At 45.8% G+C, this 24,058-nt stretch overlaps 1 protein-coding gene across 2 annotated transcripts in view; it reads left to right on the top strand.

The window, feature by feature from the left end:
• xpo4 (exportin 4) overlaps positions 1-24,058 on the top strand; it is a 59,460-nt gene that overhangs the window by 22,742 nt on the left and 12,660 nt on the right. For both annotated transcript variants that reach the window (XM_062534478.1, XM_062534479.1), the window contains exons 8-12: positions 4,310-4,467; positions 22,039-22,213; positions 22,467-22,643; positions 23,385-23,527; positions 23,889-24,034. In XM_062534478.1, coding sequence (XP_062390462.1) covers positions 4,310-4,467; positions 22,039-22,213; positions 22,467-22,643; positions 23,385-23,527; positions 23,889-24,034 — 799 coding nt within the window. The remainder of the gene's footprint in view (positions 1-4,309; positions 4,468-22,038; positions 22,214-22,466; positions 22,644-23,384; positions 23,528-23,888; positions 24,035-24,058) is intronic.

Here is a 24,058-nt window from a genome sequence, read left to right on the forward strand (position 1 = left end):
AGTGTGTGTGTGTTAACCCATCAGCTGCCAGGTCCCTCATCTCAGCTGTGATTGTGACTGCGACAGCCGAGAGAGACTATCTTTTTATGTGTGTGTGTGTGTGTGTGTGTGTGAGGGGGAGCTTGGCTTTTTTTGGGGAGGAGTACTCAGGCACGCGCCGTGGAGTTCAAGGGTCGGCCTGAAGCAGCGGCTGACTTAGCTCCTGACCCCAGGATTAGGGGCCCCCATTTAACGACCACTCCTCCGCCGGCTCCCCAAAATCCCCCCTGTCCCCTCCTGTCTGAGTGGCTCTCCCTGGGGGGGAGCCAGCCCAGGAGTCTGCCCTGCCAGGGAGACTTGGGCTTGGAGTCGCTCGCTCCCAAACAAGGCTCAAGTAGCTAAAAACACCCTCAGGGATTTCAGATAGACACAACGAGAGAGAGAGAGAGAAGCAAGTATGGAGAGATATGGCGACAAAGAGGCAACGAGAGAGAGAGAGAGAGAGAGAAGCAAGTATGGAGAGATATGGACACAATGAGGGAACGAGAGGACAGAGAGAGAGGGGGAGAGAGAGCACGCACAAGAGAAGTGAAGGCCAGTGCTAAAAATAGCCTTCCCCCTCTTTCTATTCTTTTAGCACCCAATAAAGTGGGCGCTAAGCTAACATTTTCCTAAGCAGACTTCCATCACAGCGGCAAGGGGCTGTCAGTGTTTCACAGTTCGAGGTTATATACTGGGCTTTTTTTTGTCATTTGTGCGCACACACACACACACACACACACACACACACACACACACACACACACACACACACACACACACACACACACACACACACACACACACACGCTGCTGATTGTTGTTTGGGTTTTCTAGTATTTTTCCCCTCGTCTATTTTGTCGCCCCCCCCCCCCCCCCCCCCTTGTGGGAGCTCTGGTCCTCTGGCTCTGGCTGTTGGCTGAGTATCTCCTGGGTCTCAGGACTACCAGATCACTGTACAGCACGCGTTACTGGCTTGCCCTGGTCACATGTTACCTGGATAAGGCCGTAACGTGGCTCACCCACTCCTCACCCTGCCCCCCGCGGGCCTGGCCCCCAGCCGGGGTGCACTTGTGCTGGGCCGCCGGTTCTGGCGTAAACAGCCATGGGAGCCAGGACGCCGGAGCAGCGCGCCGAATCTGGCCCCGCCGACCGTCATCGCGATGACTACGGCTGATTGCTGTGCGTGTCAGTAACCAGAGCCTAATTTACGGAGATGGAGAGAGGGAGGACGGGAAGAGAGAGAAGCCCTTTACTGAGAGAGAGAGGGAGAGAGAGAGAGAGGGAGGGAGGGAGGGAGGGAGGGAGGGGGGCATATTGAGTCTTGGATAGAATGGGAGTGAGAGAAAGATAATGAGAGAGGAAGAGAGAGGAAGTGCAAATCCATTCTCCCTGAGGAGACAGACACGAGCCTTTGTCTTCTATAAATAGACATTTCATTCTCTCCCTCTCTCACTCTATCATTCTTTCGCTCTATCACACTCTCGCTCTGTCAGTCTGTTTCTCTCTCGCTCGGTCTTTGTCTTTCGAGGGGGGGGGGGGGGCGTGCTCCGTCTTGTTTTGATTTGCCCCCACCTCCTGCCAGTCTCCAACTATAGTCAGACTCAAGGCGATTGGCATAGTTGGCATGGCGTGCATGTTCTTCCACGCAGCTGTTTTTAGAGAGTGTGCTGCTGCTCCCAGTACTTTTAAGCCTCTCTCTCTCTCTCTCTCTCTCTCTCTCTCACCCCCCCTCTCTCTCTCTAACCTCCCCTCTCTCTGTCTTTTTCTCTCGTTCTCTCTTCTTCCCCCCTCTCGGCACAGCGCACAGAGCGTGATTTCGCACTCCGAAGAGGGACCGCTGCGCTGAAGCAGGCGAGGCTGCTTGGCTCCAGGCTTAGCGTTAGCGTTAGCCGCTCAGCCATCAGGCAGGCAGACGGGCAGGCGATCAGCTCTACAGCTGGAAAAGAGAAGAGGTGTGGAACAAAAGAAAGAAAAAGAGAGAGAGAGTGAGAAAGAGAGATAGAGAGGGAGAGGGGGTGGGGGGAGAAGAGTTTGATCGGGGGAAAAGAGAGGGCTGGAGAACTGGTTTTAGGGGAATTCGGCGGGGACCCGCAGAGGTGAGCGATGAGAGAGGGTCGAGGGTCTTTTTGACTTTCTCGCTGTTCGGATTTTGATTTCCCTCCGTGTGTCCACTTCTTTTTGTCTTCGGCCACTTGTGCGCCATCTCTGCGCAACCTGTGTTTTTTTGGGGGGGGTGTTTTCCAACGCGGAAAACAAAGAGGGAAATGAGAGCCAGTTCGAGACGGAAAGCGCCAGAAAGAATCGAAAGCGAGAGCGAGAGGAGCCTCCACGGCTCCATTCTCCATCACTGAGAGCGCGACGCCACACTTGTGGGTTTCGTGAAGAGCTGGTTGCGAAACACTCGCTGGTCCGGAGACGAGGCGAGAACTTGCCGAAGAACCGGGTCGTCGCTCTGTGACGGAACCATCGCCTGTGCTCTCTATGGAACCCGCTGCTCGGCTTTCTCATTGATTGTCCGTTTGACCGCATGACTGTTTGATCGATTGATTGATTGATTGATTGGTCGATCATCTGGCTGAATGATTGAGGCTGTCTGCCCTGACTCCAGATCAGACTGAGGGTTGTTGAGACATGCTGGCTTGAGGTTGTCTGCTTGTGGTTATACCAGTGCCAGTGTCGGCAAGCCTGTCTCTCCAAACAGTCTCCAGAGCGAGATCAGAGCGAGCGGGAGAGAACGAGGGAGAGAGAGAGAGAGGTAGAGGTGAGTGACTTCTCTTCTCACAGATCCGTATCGATTTGGCTCAGATGTGTGCCAGAACTCTCTTCAGAGACGGGCTTCTTGGCTTGCACGCTGTGTAAAATCAAAGTCCGATTCTTTTCACATGGACGTGCGTACATATCTGTACGTATCTGTGTGTGAAATTTGGATCTTGTTGAAAGGGTGCGCGCATCTAAAAGTAAATGTGTGTGAGTGTGTGTCTGAGGTTATGTACAGTACGTGCCCATGTCAGTGTATCTGTCTGTATTCATGCCACTGTGTGTGTGTGTGTGTGTGTGTGTGTGTGTGCGTGCGCGCGCTTTTGTGTGTGTGTGAGTGTGAGTGTGAATGTGTGTGCGAGTGTGCCGGACTTGTGTATTTGGTCAGCTGCCAGTGTGGGGGTCTGGAGTGTCTCCTGGACTCTTTGAGGGGGTCTGTCTGGCCGTCCTGTTGGCATCGGACTCTGCACTACATCCAGTGAACCTCCGGCTAGTGTGCGCTCTCTCTCTCTCTCTCTCCCGCTCTCTCTCTCTCTCTCTCTTTCTCGCTCTCTCTTTCTCGCTCTCTCTCTCGCTTTGTCTCTCTGTTTCTTGCTCTCTTTCTCACTCTCTCTCGCTCTCTCTCTCTCTCTCTCTCTCTCTCTCTCTCTCGCTTTCTCTCGCTTCCTCTCTCTGTTTCTTGCTCTCTTTCTCTCTCTCTCTCTCTCTCTCTCTCTCTCTCTCTCTCTCCCTCTCGCTCTCTCTCACTCAAGAGATCCTTTCTCTCTCTCTCTCTCACCTACGGTCTGTCTTTATGTCATTACTCACGCTCTTATCTACTTAAATCTTTTCTCTCTCGCCAGCACGCTTTCTGTATTTTTCTCTATTTCAGCCTGTCTCTTTCCTTTCACTCTCTCCTTCCCCCTCTCCCTCTCTCTGTCTTTCTCTCTCTCTTTTTCTCTCTCTCTAGCTCAAATAAGATTCTTTCACTTTTACATAGCGTGATGGTGAGGTTTCTTGGGCTCTGGAGATTTTACTTTTTCCACAGGCGAATGGTTGTGATGGTAATCTGTACTTTAACCGTATCCAGTTGTGTTGGAAGTTCACATTTGGGTCACTTGTTTTTAATAAAATCTCTTTATTACATTCTCTCTCTCTCTCTCTCTCTCTGAGTTCTGATCATTCCTTTTCCATCGTTATCTCTTCTCATCCTCTCTTTTCTCATGCTCTCTCTGTTCTACCTCTCTTTATCTAATATGAAGTCCAAAGTGGTCTGTTTTGTTCCTTTTAGTCTGTGAATGTAATCTACGTGGATCTAGATGTCAGTGGAGGGGAGGTCATGCAATGGTTTTGCCTATTGGTTCAATTAATTGGTGTTAAACCTCACCCTCTCTCTCTCTCTCTCTCTCTCTCTCTCTCTCTCTCTCTCTCTCTCTCTCTCCCTCTGTCTCTCTATCTCTCTCTCTTTCTTTCTCTTTCTCTCTATCTATTCTCTCTCTCTCTCTCTCTCTCTCTTTTTCTTTTTCTCTCTCTCTCTCTTTTTCTCGCCCAGGTACACAGGAAGATCCGGGAGGACTCGGACATGGCCCAGGATTCCCTGCAGTGCCTGGCCCAGCTGGCCTCCATGCACGGGCCAATCTTCCCGGACGAGAATGCGCAGATCACATACCTGGCCCACCTGGTGGAGGGCCTTCTCAACATGATCAACGGGTGAGTGCTGCTGCTTGGGCCTGGGCAGAGGTCGGTGTTCAACCTTTAGTGTAGAGCCTTTCAACAAGAGCCTCTGAGGAGGGGGGGTGGGGGGTCAAAGTTGAAGATTTTTTTTTATCCAAAGTTAAATCAACCTGCAAATATCTAGTGTGGGTGGCGATGTGTGTAAATGGGGAGATTCATGGATTACCATTGTGTCTGATTAGCACACACTCCCGTAAGATGACCGTATTCAGCCAGCTGTATGCGTGTTTCTTGCAGTTGAAACGTGCTAAACCAACCCGGATGCGTTGAGACGAAAATGAACTGGACTTTAGCTTAGTGCTCTACAAAATGTCGATTTTAGAACAACTTTTTATTATTATTATTATTATTATTATTGTTTTTTTTTTCTTCATATAAATCCTCAAGTTACCTTTTAGCTCTGTGTTGTTTTCTGTGCCACCGGACATGCCTTGGGAACGCTCATGTTTGTTTACGCAGTTCAAGGGTCTATATTCTTTGCCAGAGAGAGAAATATCAACGTGATCTCAACTACTCTTCAGGTTTCACTCCTGTGTGTGTGGTAGTGTTCTTACACTTAGAAATGTGTTCTTACAATGAGTTTGCGAAGCTGAGGTGGAAAATGAAGGTTTTGGTTGCCTCTTATGAAAACATGTCAAAGATCCTGAAGTGTATTTATTTTGGCGGAGTTAGTGCTTTGGTAAGGAGTTGAATGTGTGGTCCTGCTGTGGTAGGTGTACGGTGCAGTTTCCTGTTGTGTTGTACAGTTGTGCTGTGCTACAAAGTACCTGAAGGTCCCCATCACTTGTGTCGCTCAGTCACCTTGGGCAATAGTCTACCTATGAATAAGTGTGAATCTCGATCAAAATAAAAGGTTTCTGCTTGTGAGTTACCATGAGTTCAAGGAGTTCATTGCAGGTTAAAGTAGAGTTGTACGTGTGTGTGTATGCACGCGTGTGCATGTGTGGTGTGTGTGTGGTGTGACTTTCTGTGTTTCTTTTGGGATGGTTCTTGCGGTGGCTTGGCTTCACTGATGTCTTGCTGCCAGCCGGTGTTTATTTGAAGATGAGGGCGTGTGTCATTCTTAATGTCCGCACGTTTCCGCGTGTGTGTGTCATCGGAATGACTGCGGTCGGTGTCCGTAACCGAGAGGGAGGGGCGCCTTTGTGGTCATGTATTAATAATACACCCACTCACTCAAACACACACACACACACACACACACACACACACAGATAGTCTTCGTTTTTGGAAGTGTGACCTAAGTAGGTGTATCAGGGCCTTCATTTCCTTTTTCTCTCCCTTGCCCACACACACACACTCTCACACTCTCTCTCTCTCTCCCTCTCTCTCTCAATTAGTCATGCCCCTCCATCTACAATGTTTAGTCTCTCTTGAAGTCAATCAGGATCTCTCCATCTCTCCCATTTTAGTTTGATAGCAATCATTCTCACACACACACACACACACACACACACACACACACACACACACACACACACACACACACACACACACACACACACACACACACACACACTATAACTCCACAAAGTGAATCAGGCTCTCCCTTTCCCTCTATCTCCGACCGCCATTTCTTTCTTTTCCTCATTCACTTTTCCTTCTCTCTCCTTCTCCTTTCTGTCATTTCTCCTTTTCACTCTATCTCTCTCTTTCTTGCCTTATTCCTTTCTTCCCCTTACTCTCTCTCCCCTCCTCCCCCCCCCCCTCCCTCTCTCCCCTCCTCTCTCAGTAATCACCTATTCCTGGAGTCTTTTTCCAGTTGCATCATCGGAAAGCCACGCAGTGGTGCGGCTCGGCGGAGCTCAGCTCTGCTCGGCAGGTCAGCCAGTGGGACAGCCGTGATTGAGGCGCTTCGATCCGCTCCGCTCTGCGCTCTGCGCTCCTCCCGCTTCTCCCGCTCCTCTCGCTCGCTCGCGCGCTGGCAGCTCTGTTTGTAATTTTGAACTCCATCTGATACGGGTTAGAGGCGCAGCGGGAAGCCCCTCGGTGGACCTCCAGCCCGACACACACTTTCGCTGCCAGGGAGCGAGAAACGTGTGTGTGTGTGTGTGTGTGTGTGTGTGTGTGTGTGTGTGTGTGTGTGTGTGTGTGTGTGTGTGTGTGTGTGTGTGTGTGTGTGTGTGTGTGTGTGTGTGTGTGTGTGTGTGTGTGTGTGTGTGTGTGTGTGTGTGTGTGTGTGTGTGTTGTTAAAACGTATTTAGCTCACAGGTAGATTGTGTGCTCAAGTATGCATGTGTGAACACGCGCACATGCGCACACGCGCACACACACACACACACACACACACACACACACACACACACAGACACAGACACACACGTACACTTAGAGATGTGCTGACACACACAGATGCACCGACACATGCATATTGGTTCATGGAGAAATAATAGAAGTGCAAACAAGCACCAGTGTATGGCTATATAATATGCTCTCATATACTAGCAGATGAGACAAAGTACCAGCGTGTTTTAATTATATCGTAATAGTGAGGTGTATAACTTGAGTGCATTTGAGTACATTTCTTTTATTTTGTAATAACATTTTCTGCAGCCTGCTTGGGCACTGAACTAAGGTCCCAGTCAATCACAGTTGAGAGCGGGTTTTTAATCCCAAGCAGTGACCCCCAGGTGACCCCTTCAGAGGGGAAAGAGCAGGAAGCCGCTGAAGGTGCTGTGCTCGCCGTAGCTGTCGTAGAGCCGGTGTCCGGCGCGGATCCTCAAGTTGACCGCGTCGCCGGCCTCCAGCCGCAAGGTGGCGCCGGTGGACAGGTAGGCGGCGTGTCCGGCCGTGTCGTATCCGTCCAGCCACGCCACCTGCTCCGCGTTCCTCCACATGGAGATGTCCATGTGCCGCGCCGACAGGTAGTCCTTCACCGTGAACCGGAAGTAGTAGACGCCCCGCACGGGCGCTTGGAAGATTCCGGTGACGCCGCTGTAGGCGTCGCCGACGTTGGTGGTGACCTTCCGGAAGACCAGGCTCCGGCGGGCGTCCCCGGCCTCCACGTAGCCGGCGTGGTCCAGCAGGCCGGCGGAGAAGGCCACCTTGGGTCTGCTCGCGGTCGTCTCGGCTTTGAGCGTCTCCACTTCGGCGTCGGTCGCCGCCAGCCCTGCTCTCACGCCGGCCAGCACGTCGCTCTGAACTATGTCGGCTTGTTTTAGAACCTCCAGCTGACCCACGCTAGTGGCCTGTCCGGTCTTTAGCGCGGTCAGCTCGACGTCTTGTGCCGCATTTACCTCGATCAGATTCATCATCTCCGTCCTCGTGGTGCTCATGTCTGCCTGGAGAGCGGAGTTCTCCTGCTTCAGATGTTCCACCTCCATCTCACTGGTGTCGAGTCGGGTCTTCAGTGCGATCATCTCCACCTGTTGGGCTGCATTCCCTTGTTTCAGATGTTCCACCTCCGTCTCACTGGTTGCCAGTCGGGTCTTCAGCGAGGTCACCTCCACCTGTTGGGCTGCGCTCCCTTGTTTCAGGTTCTCCACCTCCGTCTCACTGGTTGCCAGTCTGGTCGTCAGCGAGGTCACCTCCACCTGTTGGGCTGCGCTCCCTTGTTTCAGGTTCTCCACCTCCGTCTCACTGGTTGCCAGTCTGGTCGTCAGCGTGGTCACCTCCACCTGTTGTGCAGCGCTGGTCTGGGACAGACTGTTGTAGTCCTCCCTTAGGGTCTTTGTTTCGTCAGTAGTTTTGTAGAGAAGGGTTCTGATGTTGATTATTTGCTCCTGACTGAAAGTCAGAGTCGCTTGGAGCTCCTGCACCAGAGTTCCCAGATTGTACACTGTGTCTTTGAGTTCCGTAATCTCAGCCGAAACATCAAGATGGGGATTGACCGCAGCAGCAGCAGCAGCAGCAGAGCTCGGTCTCTCTGGCTGAGCTTCAGTCTGGGTGCTCCGAGTCTGAACTCCACCCAAGAAGAACAGCAGCACCAGCAGTGTGACTGCAGCTCTCATGTTTAAACTCTGTCTCTGTCTCTCAGTTAGTGTCTAAAGGTTATGAGCCTCAGCATCCAACCATCGTCTTTTTATAGCTCAGGGTGTCCTTGAATCAGATATTCCACGTCTTTGGGAGTGATATTAAGTCCAGGGCCACTGTGGCATTTTAGTGAAACTGCAAACATGGTGTTTGCCAGCTAGGTTGTGAGTGTTCGTTCAGTTATCGTTGTGGGAAAATGCAAATCTGGTTTCAGATCGTGATGTCAGATGTCATAGCCACAGCCATGTTATTCATTTTTCCATGAAAATAAAATAATGAAACGACCCAATTATATTATTAGTACATGTAGGCCCTATTCACAAGTTGTTCACAGCTTTTTGGATATCATCCAAATTAATTTATGAGTTGTAAGCCATCCTTAATTTATCATTTTGATATACAGTATATCTCGGTATTGTAATAGGATGCTTACTGAATGTGTTTGTGTCTGCCCCCTATAACTTTTGTGTGCTCGGCCCTCCTGCATGGTGCACAATATTTGTTCAGTTATCGGTGGGAAATAAGAAACCTTCCGCATGTGTTTGATACAAGTCCAGTATAGTTTTCTGAGCTTCAGAATTGAGTTTTAATAGCCCTCTTTTAAAGTGTATGGTTGATGAATAAAATCTTTACTGTTTTTGAATTATAGAACCCCCTGAGTTAACCCTATGAGCCCGACGGACGCAAAGTGCGTCAAAAAACGCACACATTTTCTTTGTTACATTGCTCCGCTATTATTAGTCACAGCGAGATGAAACTTATATTGCAGGAAAGAGCAGAACCGGGGCTTTCCAACGATACTAGACACTTGTCTGTACGATCAAGTATGAAAATAAAATAAAATGATGAAGTTAAATCAAAGTATATCATATTTACAGTCTATATTGCTCTGCGTTCACCGGCGCATCCAGAACTCTCGCTTAAATTACTCGCGGACCACGCATCGCACAGACATGACACGCATATCAAATGAAAGAGGAGAAGCAGAGCTTTGCATTGATACCAAATACATCGATCATTTCGTATTATAAAATCAGACGAAGTTACAAACAAATAATAATGTCATATATCTTTGGCTACCTTTACTCTCGTTTGATTTCCTCGTGAAATCGCGATCAAAAAGATTTGGCACGCATGTCAGATGACAGAGGAGAGCTAGAGCTATCCACAGATACCAAATACAACCTTCTAGGCCATAAAACAGACGAAGTGACAGCAAAATAATAACTTCATTTAGCTCCACTTACCTCGTGTTTTTGTGTGGAATAGCCTATGTTCATAATCCAATGTCATCATGTGTTTCTCTATGACAAGTCACGTTCATAACACAGTTTTGAGATCCTAGCACACTCCTGTATGGTATCCAATTCAAGACTCATATTGCATCCAAATTTGTTTGACAAATAAACACTTTTTGCCTTTACTTTGTTCATTGCAATGCAGTAAAACAAATATTATAGAGAATCATCATCTGTGGACGTCATGTGTGCTACCGCAAACAAGTCATGTAAGATCAGCTAGTGTCACAATATGGAGTGCAAAAAGTGCCAAAAAGTAATTTTTTCATCACTAAATAATAATTGCCATTTATTTCTGGAAGGCACACACCACATATTTCTGTAAATTGCTCAGCCCCGAAGTATACCTCCACCATGGTTCTTATATTGCCGTGTTCAGGACACTCAGGCCTACATAACCATGTAAGTTTGGTCGAGATGTGAGCTTGCTGTGGTGAGATACACATCAAAATGTAAGAATTTGTATAGTACGCTTTTCAACTTTTTATTATTTAAAAATCTAAATCAAATCAATGCAAGTATTTATACATGATATTGTGGCAGATATGGATAGCCTAGACTGTGCTGAAAAAAATAATATGTAGCTTGTGGGAATGGCACTTACAATGACCAGGATAAATGCTTCTAACTAGAGGTAGTGAAAATGCCCTTAAAACAGCTTAGGGCTCATAGGGTTAAATTGCTTTTCCACATTGTGCAACGAGTTCAGAGAATTAATATTGAAGTGAGATACAGCCAAAACACTAGAGCTCCTTCATCGGTGTCTTCATTGGAAATTTAAGACAAGCACTAGTATAAAGCCAACTTGATATGTCTTTTACAACAAGCAGACACAAAAATTATGAAATTAAGAAATTATTTTTATTGTCCAATATAAAACATTATGTGGCCCAGAATTATATCCCCACTGCTGCCCTCATAGAGGAAAGAGGAGGAAGCCGGTGAAGATGTTGTGATGGTTAACATCAGCATAGACCCTGGAGCCTGCAGGGAGTCGCATGTTAACTGCATCTCCCACCTCCAGCTGCAGAGTCACGCCACTGGAGAGATACGTGTCAAATTTGTTAGTGTCAAAGTCAGTCAAATACATGACCACCTTCTCATTCCTGTACATTGTTATGCCCATGGCGCGGTTACTGAGTTTATCCATGGCCGTGAATCTGAAGTAGTAGACTTCTGGTGATATACAGTAGTATGATACGGTGTTATGGTTGTTTGTTCAGTCGTGGGAAATCCCAAACCTGTCAACTGATGTGTGAGTCTAGGGTGTTAGGCATGAGTTTGCAATGCAAGTCCAATATATTGACTTCAGAGCTAGTTTTAAGTGACCCTCTGTGTACATCATCCATTACTCACTGAGCGGAAATATATTCCTGCAACCCTTTATAAAGATAGCATATCAAGTGTGCAAGCAAAAACTTAAAAATATACTGTATGTTGTTTACTCACTCTGGTAGTGCACTTAATTTCAAATTGTCATGACTTATGTTATGAATAAATATTGAGAGTTAAATGATCGGAATAAGGCTTGTTTTAATGTTAAAGTAAAGAAGGAACTTGTAGCTGCTACCTTTTTGTCTGTTTTGGACTGTGGAGACATTCTTTATATGATGCATGCATCAAAGTCTGTATTATGTTCACTGGATTCTGTTTACAATTCTGCCTTGACCACTGATTTATGTTAATGAAGGCCTTCGCCATTTGTGATCACCACCATGTAAATGTGAATTTTATTATATTCCCATAAGAGACCATACGATTTAATTAATGTTGAAAAACAGATTTTCCACTCTGTGGATATGGGCTATTAGACACGTCAATGTCCATTGCTCAGATTCCATTTGTCACACGTTGATAATAAATGCGCTTTTTAATTGATTTAGGGACAGTTTTTGTCATAATGACCAGCAGACAACATTGCAGTTTATGAATGCTTGCTTTAATTTTCAATTATTTACCACCAATATTTATTTATTCACCAATTTGCTGTAAATCATACTGAGGTTATGAGGCACAAACTTCAATCATGCTGATGTTCCTCTCCTCGTGTTGGCAGTCACTGACATCTTCTCATAGAGGAAAGACAAGGAAGCCAGTGAAGGTGCAGTGGTTATCCCCGTTGTCATAGAGCCAGCGGTTTGGAGGGAGTCGCATGTTAACTCTGTCTCCAGTCTCCAGCATCAGTGTCACACCACCATTGAGATAATAGAAAGTTCCATCTGTATTGTATTGCTCCAACCACATAATTTGATTAGAATTCTTATACATCCTTATGCCCATATGACGTTTATTCAGATTATCCCTTACTGTGAATCTGAAGTAGTAAACTCCCCTCACTGGAGCTGTGAAGATACCTGTATAAGTGCTGTAGGCCTGTCCAATGTTGGTGAGAGTTTCACTGAAGACCAGATTCAGTTCACGGCTCCCAGAAGATATGTAGCCGTCTCGTAGAGGAAGACCTGCTGTGAAGGCCACCTTGGGTTGTCCTGCAATCTGTCTTTTTAGGTTGTTCACTTCAGTTTTAGTCGCTGATTGGGCATCTGCCAATGCTGACAGATCAAGCCCTTGGGCATTATTCTGCCATTGTAGATTGTCCACTTCAGTCTCACTAATGTCTACTCTAGTCCTCAGTCTTGTCAGCTCTGCCTGTTGGGCTGCACTCTCTGCGACCATGTTTGACATTTCTGCCTTCATGGTGGTCATGTCTACCTGTAGTGCTGCTTTCTCCTCTGTCAAATCCTCCACCTCGTTCTTAATGGCCGTCAGCTGGGTCTTTTGGGCTTCACTTTCTTGAATTAGGTTCACCGTTTCAGTCTTCATGGTGGTCAGGTCTTCCTGTTGAGCTGTATTCTCTTTCTTCAGATTCTCCACATCGTTCTCATTTGTGTCCAGTCTAGCCTTCATTATTGTCAGTTCTCCCTCTTGTGCTGCATTGGCTTCAAACAGGTTCTGTATGTCAGTCCTTGTGGTGCTCATGTTTGCTTGTAGCGCTGTGCTCTCATCCTGCAGACCTTCTACTTCAGTCTTCACTGTTGTGAGTTCAAGATGTTGTGCTGCGCTTGATTTGATCAGGTTCATCACGTCAGTCTTCACTATGTTGATGTCTGCAGTCAGTGCTGTAAACTCTCCCTTCAGATTCTCTACATCATTCTCATTTGTGTCCAGTCTAGTCTTTAGTTTTGTCAGTTCTTTCTTTTGCACTGTACTTGCTTCAAACAGGTTCATCACTTCAGTCTTCACTGTATCGATGTCTGCCACCATTGCTGTGGTGTTGACCTTCAGATTCTCCACATTGTTCTCATTTGTGTCCAGTCGAGTCTTCAATATTGCCAGTTCTCCCTCTTGCGCTGTGCTTGCTTCAAACAGGTTCTTTATTTCGGTCTTCATGGTGCTCATGTTTGCTTGTAGCGCCATGCTCTCATCCTTCAGACCTTCTACTTCAGTCTTCACTGTTGTGAGTTCAAGATGTTGTGCTGCACTTGACTTCATCAGGTTCATCACGTCAGTCTTCACTGTGTTGATGTCTGCAGTCATTGCTGTGAATTCTCCCCTCAAATTCTCCACATCATTCTCATTTGCGTCCAGTCTAGTCTTTAGTTTTGTCATTTCTCCCTCTTGCGCTGTGCTTGCTTCAGAAAGGTCCATCACTTGAGTCTTCACTGTGTCAATGTCTGCCACCATTGCTGTGGTGTTGACCTTCAGATTCTCCACATCGTGCTCATTTGTGTCCAGTCTAGCCTCCAATATTGTCAGTTCTCGCTCTTGCGCTGTGCTTGCTTCAAACAGGTTCTGTATGTCAGTCCTTGTGGTGTTCATGTTTGCTTGTAGCGCTGTGCTCTCATCCTGCAGACCTTCTACTTCAGTCTTCACTGTTGTGAGTTCAAGATGTTGTGCTGCACTTGACTTCATCAGGTTCATCACGTCAGTCTTCACTGTGTTGATGTCTGCAGTCATTGCTGTAAACTCTCCCTTCAGATTCGCGACATCATTCTCATTTGTGTTCAGTCTAGTCATTAGTTTTGTCATTTCCCCCTCTTGCGCTGTGCTTGCTTTAAACAGGTTCATCACGTCAGTCTTCATTGTGTTGATGTCTGCTGTCATTGCTGTGACTTCTCCCTTCAGATTCTCCACATCGTTCTCATTTGTGTCCAGTCTAACCTTTAGTTTTGTCATTTCTCCCTCTTGCGCTCTGCTTGCTTCAAACAGATCCTTTATTTCGGTCGTTGTAGTGTTCATGTTTGCTTGTAGCGCTGTGCTCTCATCCTGCAGACCTTCAACTTCAGTCTTCACTGTTGTGAGTTCAAGATGTTGTGCTGCACTGGACTTCATCAGGTTCATCACGTCAGTCTTCACGGTGTTGATGTCTGCAGTCATTGCTGTAAACTCTCCCTTCAGATTCTCCACATCATTCTCATTTGTTTGCAGTCTACTCTTTAGTTTTGTCAGTTCTTTCTTTTGCGCTGTACTTGCTTCAAACAGGTCCACCACTTCAGTCTTCACTGTGTTGATGTCTGCCACCATTGTTGTGCTGTTCACCTTCAGATTTTCTAAGTCATTCTCATTTGTGTCCAGTCTAGTCTTTAGTTTTGTCATTTCTCCCTCTTGTGCTGTGCTGGCTTCAAACAGGTTCTGTAAGTCAGTCCTTGTGGTGTTCATGTTTGCTTGTAGCGCTGTGCTCTCATCCTGCAGACCTTCTACTTCAGTCTTCACTGTTGTGAGTTCAAGATGTTGTGCTGCACTTGATTTCATCAGGTTCATCACGTCAGTCTTCACTATGTTGATGTCTGCAGTCATTGCTGTAAACTCTCCCTTCAGATTCTCCACATCATTCTCATTTGTGTCCATTCTAGTCTTTAGTTTTGTCATTTCTTCATCTTGTGCTGTGCTTGCTTCAAACAGGTTAATCACTTCAGTCTTCAATGTGTTGATGTCTGCCACCATTGCTGTGACTTCTCCCTTCAGATTCTCCACATCGTTCTCATTTGTGTCCAGTTTAGTCTTTAGTTTTGTCAGTTCTCCCTCTTGCGCTGTGCTTGCCTCAAACAGGTTCTTTATTTCGGTCTTCATGGTGCTCATGTTTGCTTGTAGTGCTGTGCTCTCATCCTTCAGACCTTCTACTTCAGTCTTCACTGTTGTGAGTTCAAGATGTTGTGCTGCACTTGATTTCATCAGGTTCATCATGTCCGTCTTCATGGTGCTTATGTCTGCCGCCATTGCTGTGTTCTCTCTCTTCAGATTCTCCATCTCAGTCTCACTTGTGGCCAGTCTGGTGTTCAGCACAATCAACTCTTTTTTGCGTGACTCATTTTCCTCGATCAGGGTCATCATTTCGGTCTCCATGTTGGCCATTCCTGCCTGTAGTAATGCATTCTCTCGTTTGAGACTGTCCACTTCAGTTGCACTTGTGTCCAGCTTGTCCTTCAGAATCGTCATTTCTGCCTCTTGTGCTGTGTCGCGCTGTTGGAGTTTACCAACTTCGACCTCAACTTGAGCTATCTGTTTTTTGCTATTGGCTAGCTCTGCCCCCAACTTCATCACAATGACACCTAGCATGTCCACTTCATCATCTCGTCGAGGCAGGTCAACAGAAGTGCCAGACTGGGGAGTGACTGTAGCAGCAGCAGCAGAAGCAGCCCCAGTGCTCTGGCTCTCCATCTGAGCGTCAGGCTGGGTGCTCCGAGTCTGAACCCCACCCATGGAGAACAGCAGCACCAGCAGTGTGACTGCAGCCCTCATCTTTTGAAAGTTTAAACAAGTCTTTGTCTGAACTGGTCTTCTCAGAGTTCAACTGAGAAGCTACTGAAATTGTGAAGTTCAGTGCTTCTGTCACCACCTTTTATACCCGAGCTGACCATTTACGTAAGCCGTTTCATCATCTTTTGGGTGAAAAATATTTCTATGAATTGAGGAAAGCGGGAGATAAGGGTGTGCCAGAATCGATTGCTCTTGTGGGAATGTATAAAGCTGTTTTGCCCCATATGGATGCCATAGAATGAGAGAGTTTCTAATCTAACAGTGTCTACATTGTGAGCACATTTCTACTGGTTTATGACTAATAGCTTATTGCTGTTTTTATTTGGGTCACATTAGATATATCAACTGTTCAGTAGTATGTTCAGTGAGTCATAGCCACAACAATGTAATATCCATAATAGTGTTTTTTGGTTTATTCAGTCGTCACTCTTAGTATCAGTCTGTCTTTGCTACAGCTGCCCTGCCCCCCCCCCCCCCCCCCCCCCCACACACACACACACACACACACACCAATTTTGGGGACTACGATTCACGGGACACTGAAGCACCAGGACACATGAAACTTGGTGGGAAGCTTCAGCTATTAGCACCCCTATTACTGATAAGCTGTTAATTCATGTACTGTTTTGCTTAGAAAGGAACTTGTAGCTGCTACCTTTTTGTCTGTTTTGGACTATGGAGACATTCTTTATATGATGCATGCATCAAAGTCTGTTACGTTCACTGGATTCTGTTTACCTTTCTGCCTTGCGTTTTGTCGTTAAGCCTGAGTGTTCTACACATCACTGCAGCTGATAGTTTATCTGGTTGGCCTCCCTTCTCAAGTCGTAGACAGCATCACTGGCTTATCTTTATTTATAAGGCAGTCATAGAATTGTTCCCCTCTTATTTATCAGTTTAGTCTCCAATAGAAAACAATAGGTACAATCTTAGGTCTAATAACAGCGTTCTTTTTACTACACCTGCCGTACGATCTGAATTTGGTAAGACTGCTTTCCGTTACAATGGCCCTTCAACCTAGAATGCTTTGAAACAGTAGAAGTGTTAAGTACTTTTATTTCACTTAATGAATTTTATTCACATGTTTCAGAGATCTTCAGGTATAAATGTAATTGCATGTACTCTTCTACTCTTGTGTTTTAAGTGTTGCCCTTCTTGGCCAGGGGCCATTTGAAAAAGACTGCAGTCTCAGTATGACCCCCCTGGTTAAATAAAGGAAAAACAAAATAAATACAAATGCTGCCGTATTTTAGGAGTGAACAGTTGTATCATTTTAAAGGTATAGACTGCCTGTAAACACCCAAAGTGTCAGTTTCCTTGTATGTCTCATCACATGTGACATAGCATCTGACTGGAGACCCTGCTTCCTCACTGCCCCGTGTTGAATATGGTGGTCCTTATTTAACCTTTTTGCAAAATGTTAGTGTCTTAACCCCTTAGCCTTTGCTTGCCTATTCCTCATGCAGTTTAAGTATATATATATATATATATATATATATATATATATATAAAGCTTTATTGCAGACACAGGTCCATATCACAGTACACACACATAATAAATAGTATAAAAGGGGATACAAAATGCATAAGAAATCACATATTATCCTATAGGACATACAAACAATTGCACCAATGCCTTCTTAGCCTAGAAGTGAATCTATAGCAGCTTTTCAGAGGGTTGACTAAATATACTCTTTCAGTCTCTGCATTTATCCCAATTTGTGAATTAGTGAAACATACAGAGGTGAGGTGAAGCATCCACTAACACGGAGCAGTGAGCTGTCTGCACGGGGAGCAGTGAGGAGTTAGTGAGCAGTGCGGAGTTAGTGAGCAGTGCACAACCACTCCCCCACTCACATTTTTTCCCTATTGTTCGTGATTCGAACCGGCAACCCTTCAGTTACAAAAGTCACTCAAAGTCCTAACCAGTAGGCCACGGCTGTTCCGTGGATACAATTGTTTGAATGTTTTAATGAAGACCAAAAAAGTGCTCTAAACCCACAATAACCGAGGTGATCATTAATAGAAATATGTATTGATTCAACCAGGAAAGGTAAAACTGCTAAACCGGGTCATGGATGGGTTCATTTGGATTTAGTTTCTTCAATAAGTAAACTGAGTATGTATCTAAAATACATATTTAGGAATATATGGTGCATTAAATGCTTTTATAGAGATTTATTTTTAATTTTACCAGCTAGTTGCAATACCAATTCAAATGATCTTTTTTTATGACAATCATCAGAATCTCAAAAGTGTAAAGCTATTGAGCTACCAGTAATTATTATGCTACTGCCATGAAAATTGGCATGCTGTATTTTCTCATATAAATGAACAATTTGAAGGGTTAAGAGCATGACAATTGAAAACTACTTAAAATAAGGACCACCCTAGTGTTGAAGGCCAAGAAGAGAGTCGGAAGGTGTTCATGACCACTGATTTATGTTAATGAAGGCCTTCGCCATTTGTGATCACCACCATGTAAATGTTCATTTTATTGTATGTCCGTAAGAGACCAGAAGATTTAATTAACGTTGAAAAACAGATTTTCCACTCTGTGGATATAATGTCCATTACTCAGATTCCAATTGTCACACGCTGATAGTCAATTCACAATGTCTCAGAATGACCAGCAGACAACATTGCAGTTTATGAATGCTTGCTCTATTTTTCAATTATTTAATACACCAACTTGCTGTAAATCATACTGAGGTTATGAGGCACAAACTTCAATCATGCTGATTTGGGCTGTTCGATTTTGCCCAAAAACAAAATCTCGATTTTCTTCTCTCAAAATGATTCATTTTAAATTATTAATATTAAGAACAATTATTGAACTTTTGCCACAAAATTCAACACTTGCAAACTTAAATACCTTCATTTCCCTAGAAAATAGATTTTACGATTTCACCTTTTTAACATCGTCCTAAACACATAATTGCAATTTACGATTTTAAATTGATTATTTGCACAGCCCTAATGCTGATGTTCCTCTCCTCGTGTTGGCAGTCACTGACATCTTCTCATAGAGTAAAGACGAGGAAGCCAGTGAAGGTGCAGTGGTTATCTATATTATCATAGAGCCAACGGTTTGGAGGGAGTCGCATGTTAACTCTGTCTCCAGTCTCCAGCATCAGTGTCACACCACCATTGAGATAATTTAGATTTTCGTTGTATTGCTCCAACCACATAATTTGATTAGAATTCTTATACATCCTTATGCCCATATCACGTCTACGTATATCCCTTACTGTGAATCTGAAGTAGTAAACTCCCTTCACTGGAGCTGTGAAGAAACCTGTATTAGAGCTGTAGCCATTTCCAATGTTGGTGAGAGTGTCACTGAAGACCAGATTCAGTTCTTTGCTCCCAGAAGATATGTATTCCTCTTTTAGAGGAAGACCTGCTGTGAAGGCCACCTTGAGTTGTCCTGCTGCAATCTGGCTCTTTAGGTTGTTTACTTCAGTTGCAGTTGCTGATTGGGCATCTTCCAATGCTGTCAGATTAGCCCCTTGGGCATTATTCTCCCATTGTAGATTGTCCACTTCAGTCTCACTAATGTCTACTCTAGTCCTCAGTCTTGTCAGCTCTGCCTGTTGGGCTGCACTTTCTGTGACCAAGTTTGACATTTCTGCCTCCATGGTGGTCATGTCTGCCTGTAGTGCTGCTTTCTCCTCCGTCAAATCCCCCACCTCGTTCTTAATGGCCGTCAGCTGGGTCTTTTGGGCTTCACTTTCTTGAATTAGGTTCACCGTTTCAGTCTTCATGGTGGTCAGGTCTTCATGTTGAGCTGTATTCTCTTTCTTCAGATTCTCCACATCATTCTCATTTGTGTCCAGTCGAGTCTTCATTATTGTCAGTTCTCCCTCTTGTGCTGTGCTTGCTTCAAACAGGTTCTTTATTTCGGTCGTTGTGGTGCTCATGTTTGCTTGTAGCGCTGTGCTCTCATCCTGCAGACCTTCTACTTCAGTCTTCACTGTTGTGAATTCAAGATGTTGTGCTGTGCTTGATTTGATCAGGTTCATCACGTCAGTCTTCACCGTGTTGATGTCTGCAGTCATTGCTGTAGAGTCTACCTTCAGATTCTCCACATCATTCTCATTTGTGTCCATTCTAGTCTTTAGTTTTGTCATTTCTCCCTCTTGCGCTGTGCTTGTTTTAGAAAGGTCCATCACTTGAGTCTTCATTGTGTCAATGTCTGCCACCATTGCTGTGCTGTTGACCTTCAGATTCTCCACATCATTCTCATTTGTGTCCAGTCTACTCTTTAGTTTTGTCAGTTCTGTCTTTTGCGCTGTACTTGCTTCAAACAGGTTCATCACGTCAGTCTTCACTGTGTCGATGTCTGCCACCATTGCTGTGCTGTTGACCTTCAGATTCTCCACATCGTTCTCATTTGTGTCCAGTCGAGTCTTCATTATTGTCAGTTCTCCCTCTTGCGCTGTGCTTGCTTCAAACATGTTTTGTATTTCGATCTTTGTGGTGTTCATGTTTGCTTGAAGCGCTGTGCTCTCATCCTGCAGACCTTCTACTTCAGTCTTCACTGTTGTGAGTTCAAGATGTTGTGCTGCAGTTGATTTCATCAGGTTTATAACGTCAGTCTGCACTATGTTGATGTCTGCAGTCATTGCTGTAAACTCTCCCTTCAGATTCTCCAAATCATTCTCATTTGTGTCCATTCTAGTCTTTAGTTTTGTCAGTTCTTTCTTTTGCGCTGTACTTGCTTCAAACAGGTTCATCACGTCAGTCTTCACTGTGTCGATGTCTGCCACCATTGCTGTGCTGTTGACCTTCAGATTCTCCACATCGTTCTCATTTGTGTCCAGTCGAGTCTTCAATATTGTCAGTTCTCCCTCTTGCGCTGTGCTTGCTTCAAACAGGTTCTGTATTTCGATCTTTGTGGTGCTCATGTTTGCTTGTAGTGCTGTGCTGTCATCCTGCAGACCTTCTACTTCAGTCTTCACTGTTGTGAGTTCAAAATGTTGTGCTGCACTTGACTTCATCAGGTTTATCATGTCCGTCTTCATGGTGCTTAAATCTGCCGCCATTGCTGCGTTCTCTCTCTTCAGATTCTCCATCTCAGTCTCAGATGTGACCAGTCTGGTCTTCAGTACTGTTAGATCTGCCTCTTGTACTGCATTGTCTTTCTTCAGATTTTTCACCTCTGTGTCACTAGTGTTCAGTCTGGTGTTCAGCACAATCAGCTCTTTTTTGTGTGACGCATTTTCCTCGATCAGGGTCATCATTTCGGTCTCCATGTTGGCCATTCCTGCCTGTAGTAATGCGTTCTCTCGTTTGAGATTGTCCACTTCAGTTGCACTTGTGTCCAGCTTGTCCTTCAGAATCGTCATTTCGGCCTCTTGTGCTGTGTCGCGCTGTTGGAGTTCACCAACTTCAACCTCAACTTGGGCTAGCTGTTCTTTGCTGTGGGTTAGCTCCACCTTCAACCCCATCACAGTGGTAGATAGTTTCTCTACTGTATCACTTAGCTGATTGAGGTCCACAGAAGTGCCCGGCTGGGAAGTGACAGTAGCTCCCGTGGTGTGGCTCTCCATCTGAGCGTCAGGCTGGGTGCTCCGAGTCTGAACCCCACCCATGGAGAACAGCAGCACCAGCAGTGTGACTGCAACCCTCATCTTTGGAAAATCTTCAAAAAACAGTCTTTGTCTAAACAGGTCTTCTCAAGTCTTAAACTGATGAGCTCCTTAAATTGTGAAGTGCGATGCTTTGGTCACCACCTTTATACCTGATCTGATCATTATGTAACCCATGTCATCATCTTTTGGATAAAAATAATTTATTTTAGTAGAGGAAAGCGGGAGATTAGGGTTAATATAAACGTGAATCGGTCACTGTTGTGAGAATTTATACAGCTGTTACATCCCTGGTTATTCAAGGGCATTTTGAATGTGGGTGCCTTAGAATGAGAGTTTTTAGTCCAACAGTATCTACATTGCATACACATTTCTAAGGTTCATGACTATCTCTTATTATCGCTTATTTTTTATTTAGTTTTTGTTACGGTCACATTATACTGTATATTGAACAGCTGTTCAATAGGTTGTCCGTAGCCACAACAATGAATAAACAACCAACCACTATTATGGATATAACAGCCATTACACTTAGTATCAATCTGTCTTTGCTATGGTGAGAAGTGCTCTTCTGCACTCTTCTGTGCTGGCCGTCATAGAGGCTCATACAGTTGGTCTGTGTATATGACACGCCTGCTTTTATACGGATATATGCTTACAACAACTCTGAAAGGCAGTTATGTTTTAGGTTGTGTTAGGTTTTATAAGTCATATAGGTTTTATCAATGTTTTTTTTTTGTTTGTTTTTTTTTCTCCCTCTCACCAATTTTTGGACGATGATTCCTGGGACACTGAAAATCTTGGCGGGCATGTGGCCTCACTAGGCTGCTCAGGAATTGAAGCTTTTGGAAAAACGGCGTCAGCTACCAGCACCCCTATTACTGATGAGCTGTTAATTCATGTATTTGTTTGTTTTGTCTGTTTTCCAGTATTGAGATCGAGGACTCAGAGGCCGTCGGCATCTCCAACATCATCAGTAACCTGATCACCACGTTCCCCCGGAGCATCCTCACAGCGTTGCCTAGCGACCTCTTCTCCTCCTTCATCAACTGCCTGACTCTCCTCACATGCTCTTTTGGACGCAGCGCTGCCCTAGAGGAAGTGGTGAGTACTGCACGCCGCTGACCCTATCGCACCACATTCACTCAGCTTACAGCTCTCACAAAGTACTATTCCCATTACATTACTGGTCAAAGATGAAAAATCATTATATGGATAAGTGGTGGGTTGATGTTGATTATATGTTTCGTGTGTGTATGTGCTTGTGCACTTGGTGGCTTGCGTGTGTGTGTGCGCGTGTGTGTGTGTGTGTGTGTTTGTGTGTGTGTGTGTGTGCGCCCGTGTGTGTGTTCCACAGCTGGATAAAGACGACATGGTGTACATGGAGGCCTACGATAAGCTGCTGGAGTCGTGGCTGACGCTGGTGCAGGACGACGAGCACTTCCCTCGCGGCTGCTTCGTCCAGCCCGCCGTGCAGGTCTTCAACTCCTACATCCAGTGCCACCTGGCCGCGCCCGACGGCACCAGGAACCTGGTAAGGACTGTGTGTGTGTGTGTGTGTGTGTGTGTGCATTGGGTATGTATTAGCATTTGCCTCTACCATGTCTTTGGGTCAGTGTCAGCTATGTGTCAGCTTGTATGTGGATTGTGGACAGTTATATCTTTAACTGTGTGCCTGTCTGTGACTTGCGGCTGTTTTGTGTCCGTATAGATATCTGTATATCAATCACTGTGTGTGTGTGCGTGCGAGAGATTATCTGTCTGACTTGCGGTAGTGAGTTGCCTTGTGGTGAATCTGCACATAGCTCCTGGTGAGCACAGAGCGTCCTCCCTCACACCCAATCATATCGCCCCCTGATGGCTGACGAGCCGTCCAGACTGCATAGCCGCGCTGTCAGTCTCCTGGTCTAGTCAGGCCTGTGGGCCCGGCGTCTGGAAATAAAGCCTGTCGAGAGGGATCCGTCACAGCCCTGTGACAAGGACGCTAAATAGCCTCGTCCTCCTCCCTGCTTCGTCTTTTGGCTTCTTTTTTTTTTTTACTGTCTGTGTAACCGTTTGTGTCTTTGAGACATGATGAGTTCATGTGTAAGTTTCTGCTTTTTTCTTTTATTGATATCATTAAATCATCTCTCACGCTCTTTTGATCTTGCTCTCTCTCCCCCCTCCCCCTCTCTCTCTCTATCTCTGCCTCTCTCTCTCTCTCTCTCTATCTCTTTCTCTCTCGCTCTCTGTCTCTCTCCCTTTCCCTCTCTCTCTCTCGTTCCCCCTCTTTCAGACGGCGAACGGCGTGGCGTCTCATGATGAGGATGAGATAAATGAGCTCCAGGAGGATGACCGGGAACTGTTCTCAGACCAGTTGGCCAGTATTGGCATGCTGGGCCGCATCGCATCCGACCACTGCATCCCCCTTCTTACCAGGTACACACACACACGCACACACACACACACACTCACTCTCTTACACACACACACACATACACACACACACACACACACACTCAACTGCATCCCCCTCCTAACCAGGTACACACACACACACACACACACACACGCACACACACAGGCACACACACACCACATCCCCCTACTCACCAGATACTCTGACACTCTCTTTCTCTCACACACACACACACACACACACCACATCTCCACTCCACACCAGTGTCAATACTGCACATGTCCTAGTGCCCCCCCCCCCCCCCCCCCCAACAACCACAGACACTCTATTGCCCTCTGCGACTTGTACATCTGTCATGACCTTTGACCTTTCGGCCCCCAGCTTACTGGAGGACAGGGTCACACGGCTGCACGGCCAGCTCCAGCGACACCAGCAGCACCTCATGTCCTCGCCGGACCCTAGCTCAGTGGACCGGAAGGTTCTAGACGACCTCTACGAAGACATTCATTGGCTCATACTAGTTACAGGTGAGACCCCCTCAGCCTGTAGTC

Source organism: Sardina pilchardus, chromosome 4 (assembly GCF_963854185.1).
Source record: "Sardina pilchardus chromosome 4, fSarPil1.1, whole genome shotgun sequence".
Lineage (NCBI taxonomy): Eukaryota > Metazoa > Chordata > Actinopteri > Clupeiformes > Clupeidae > Sardina > Sardina pilchardus.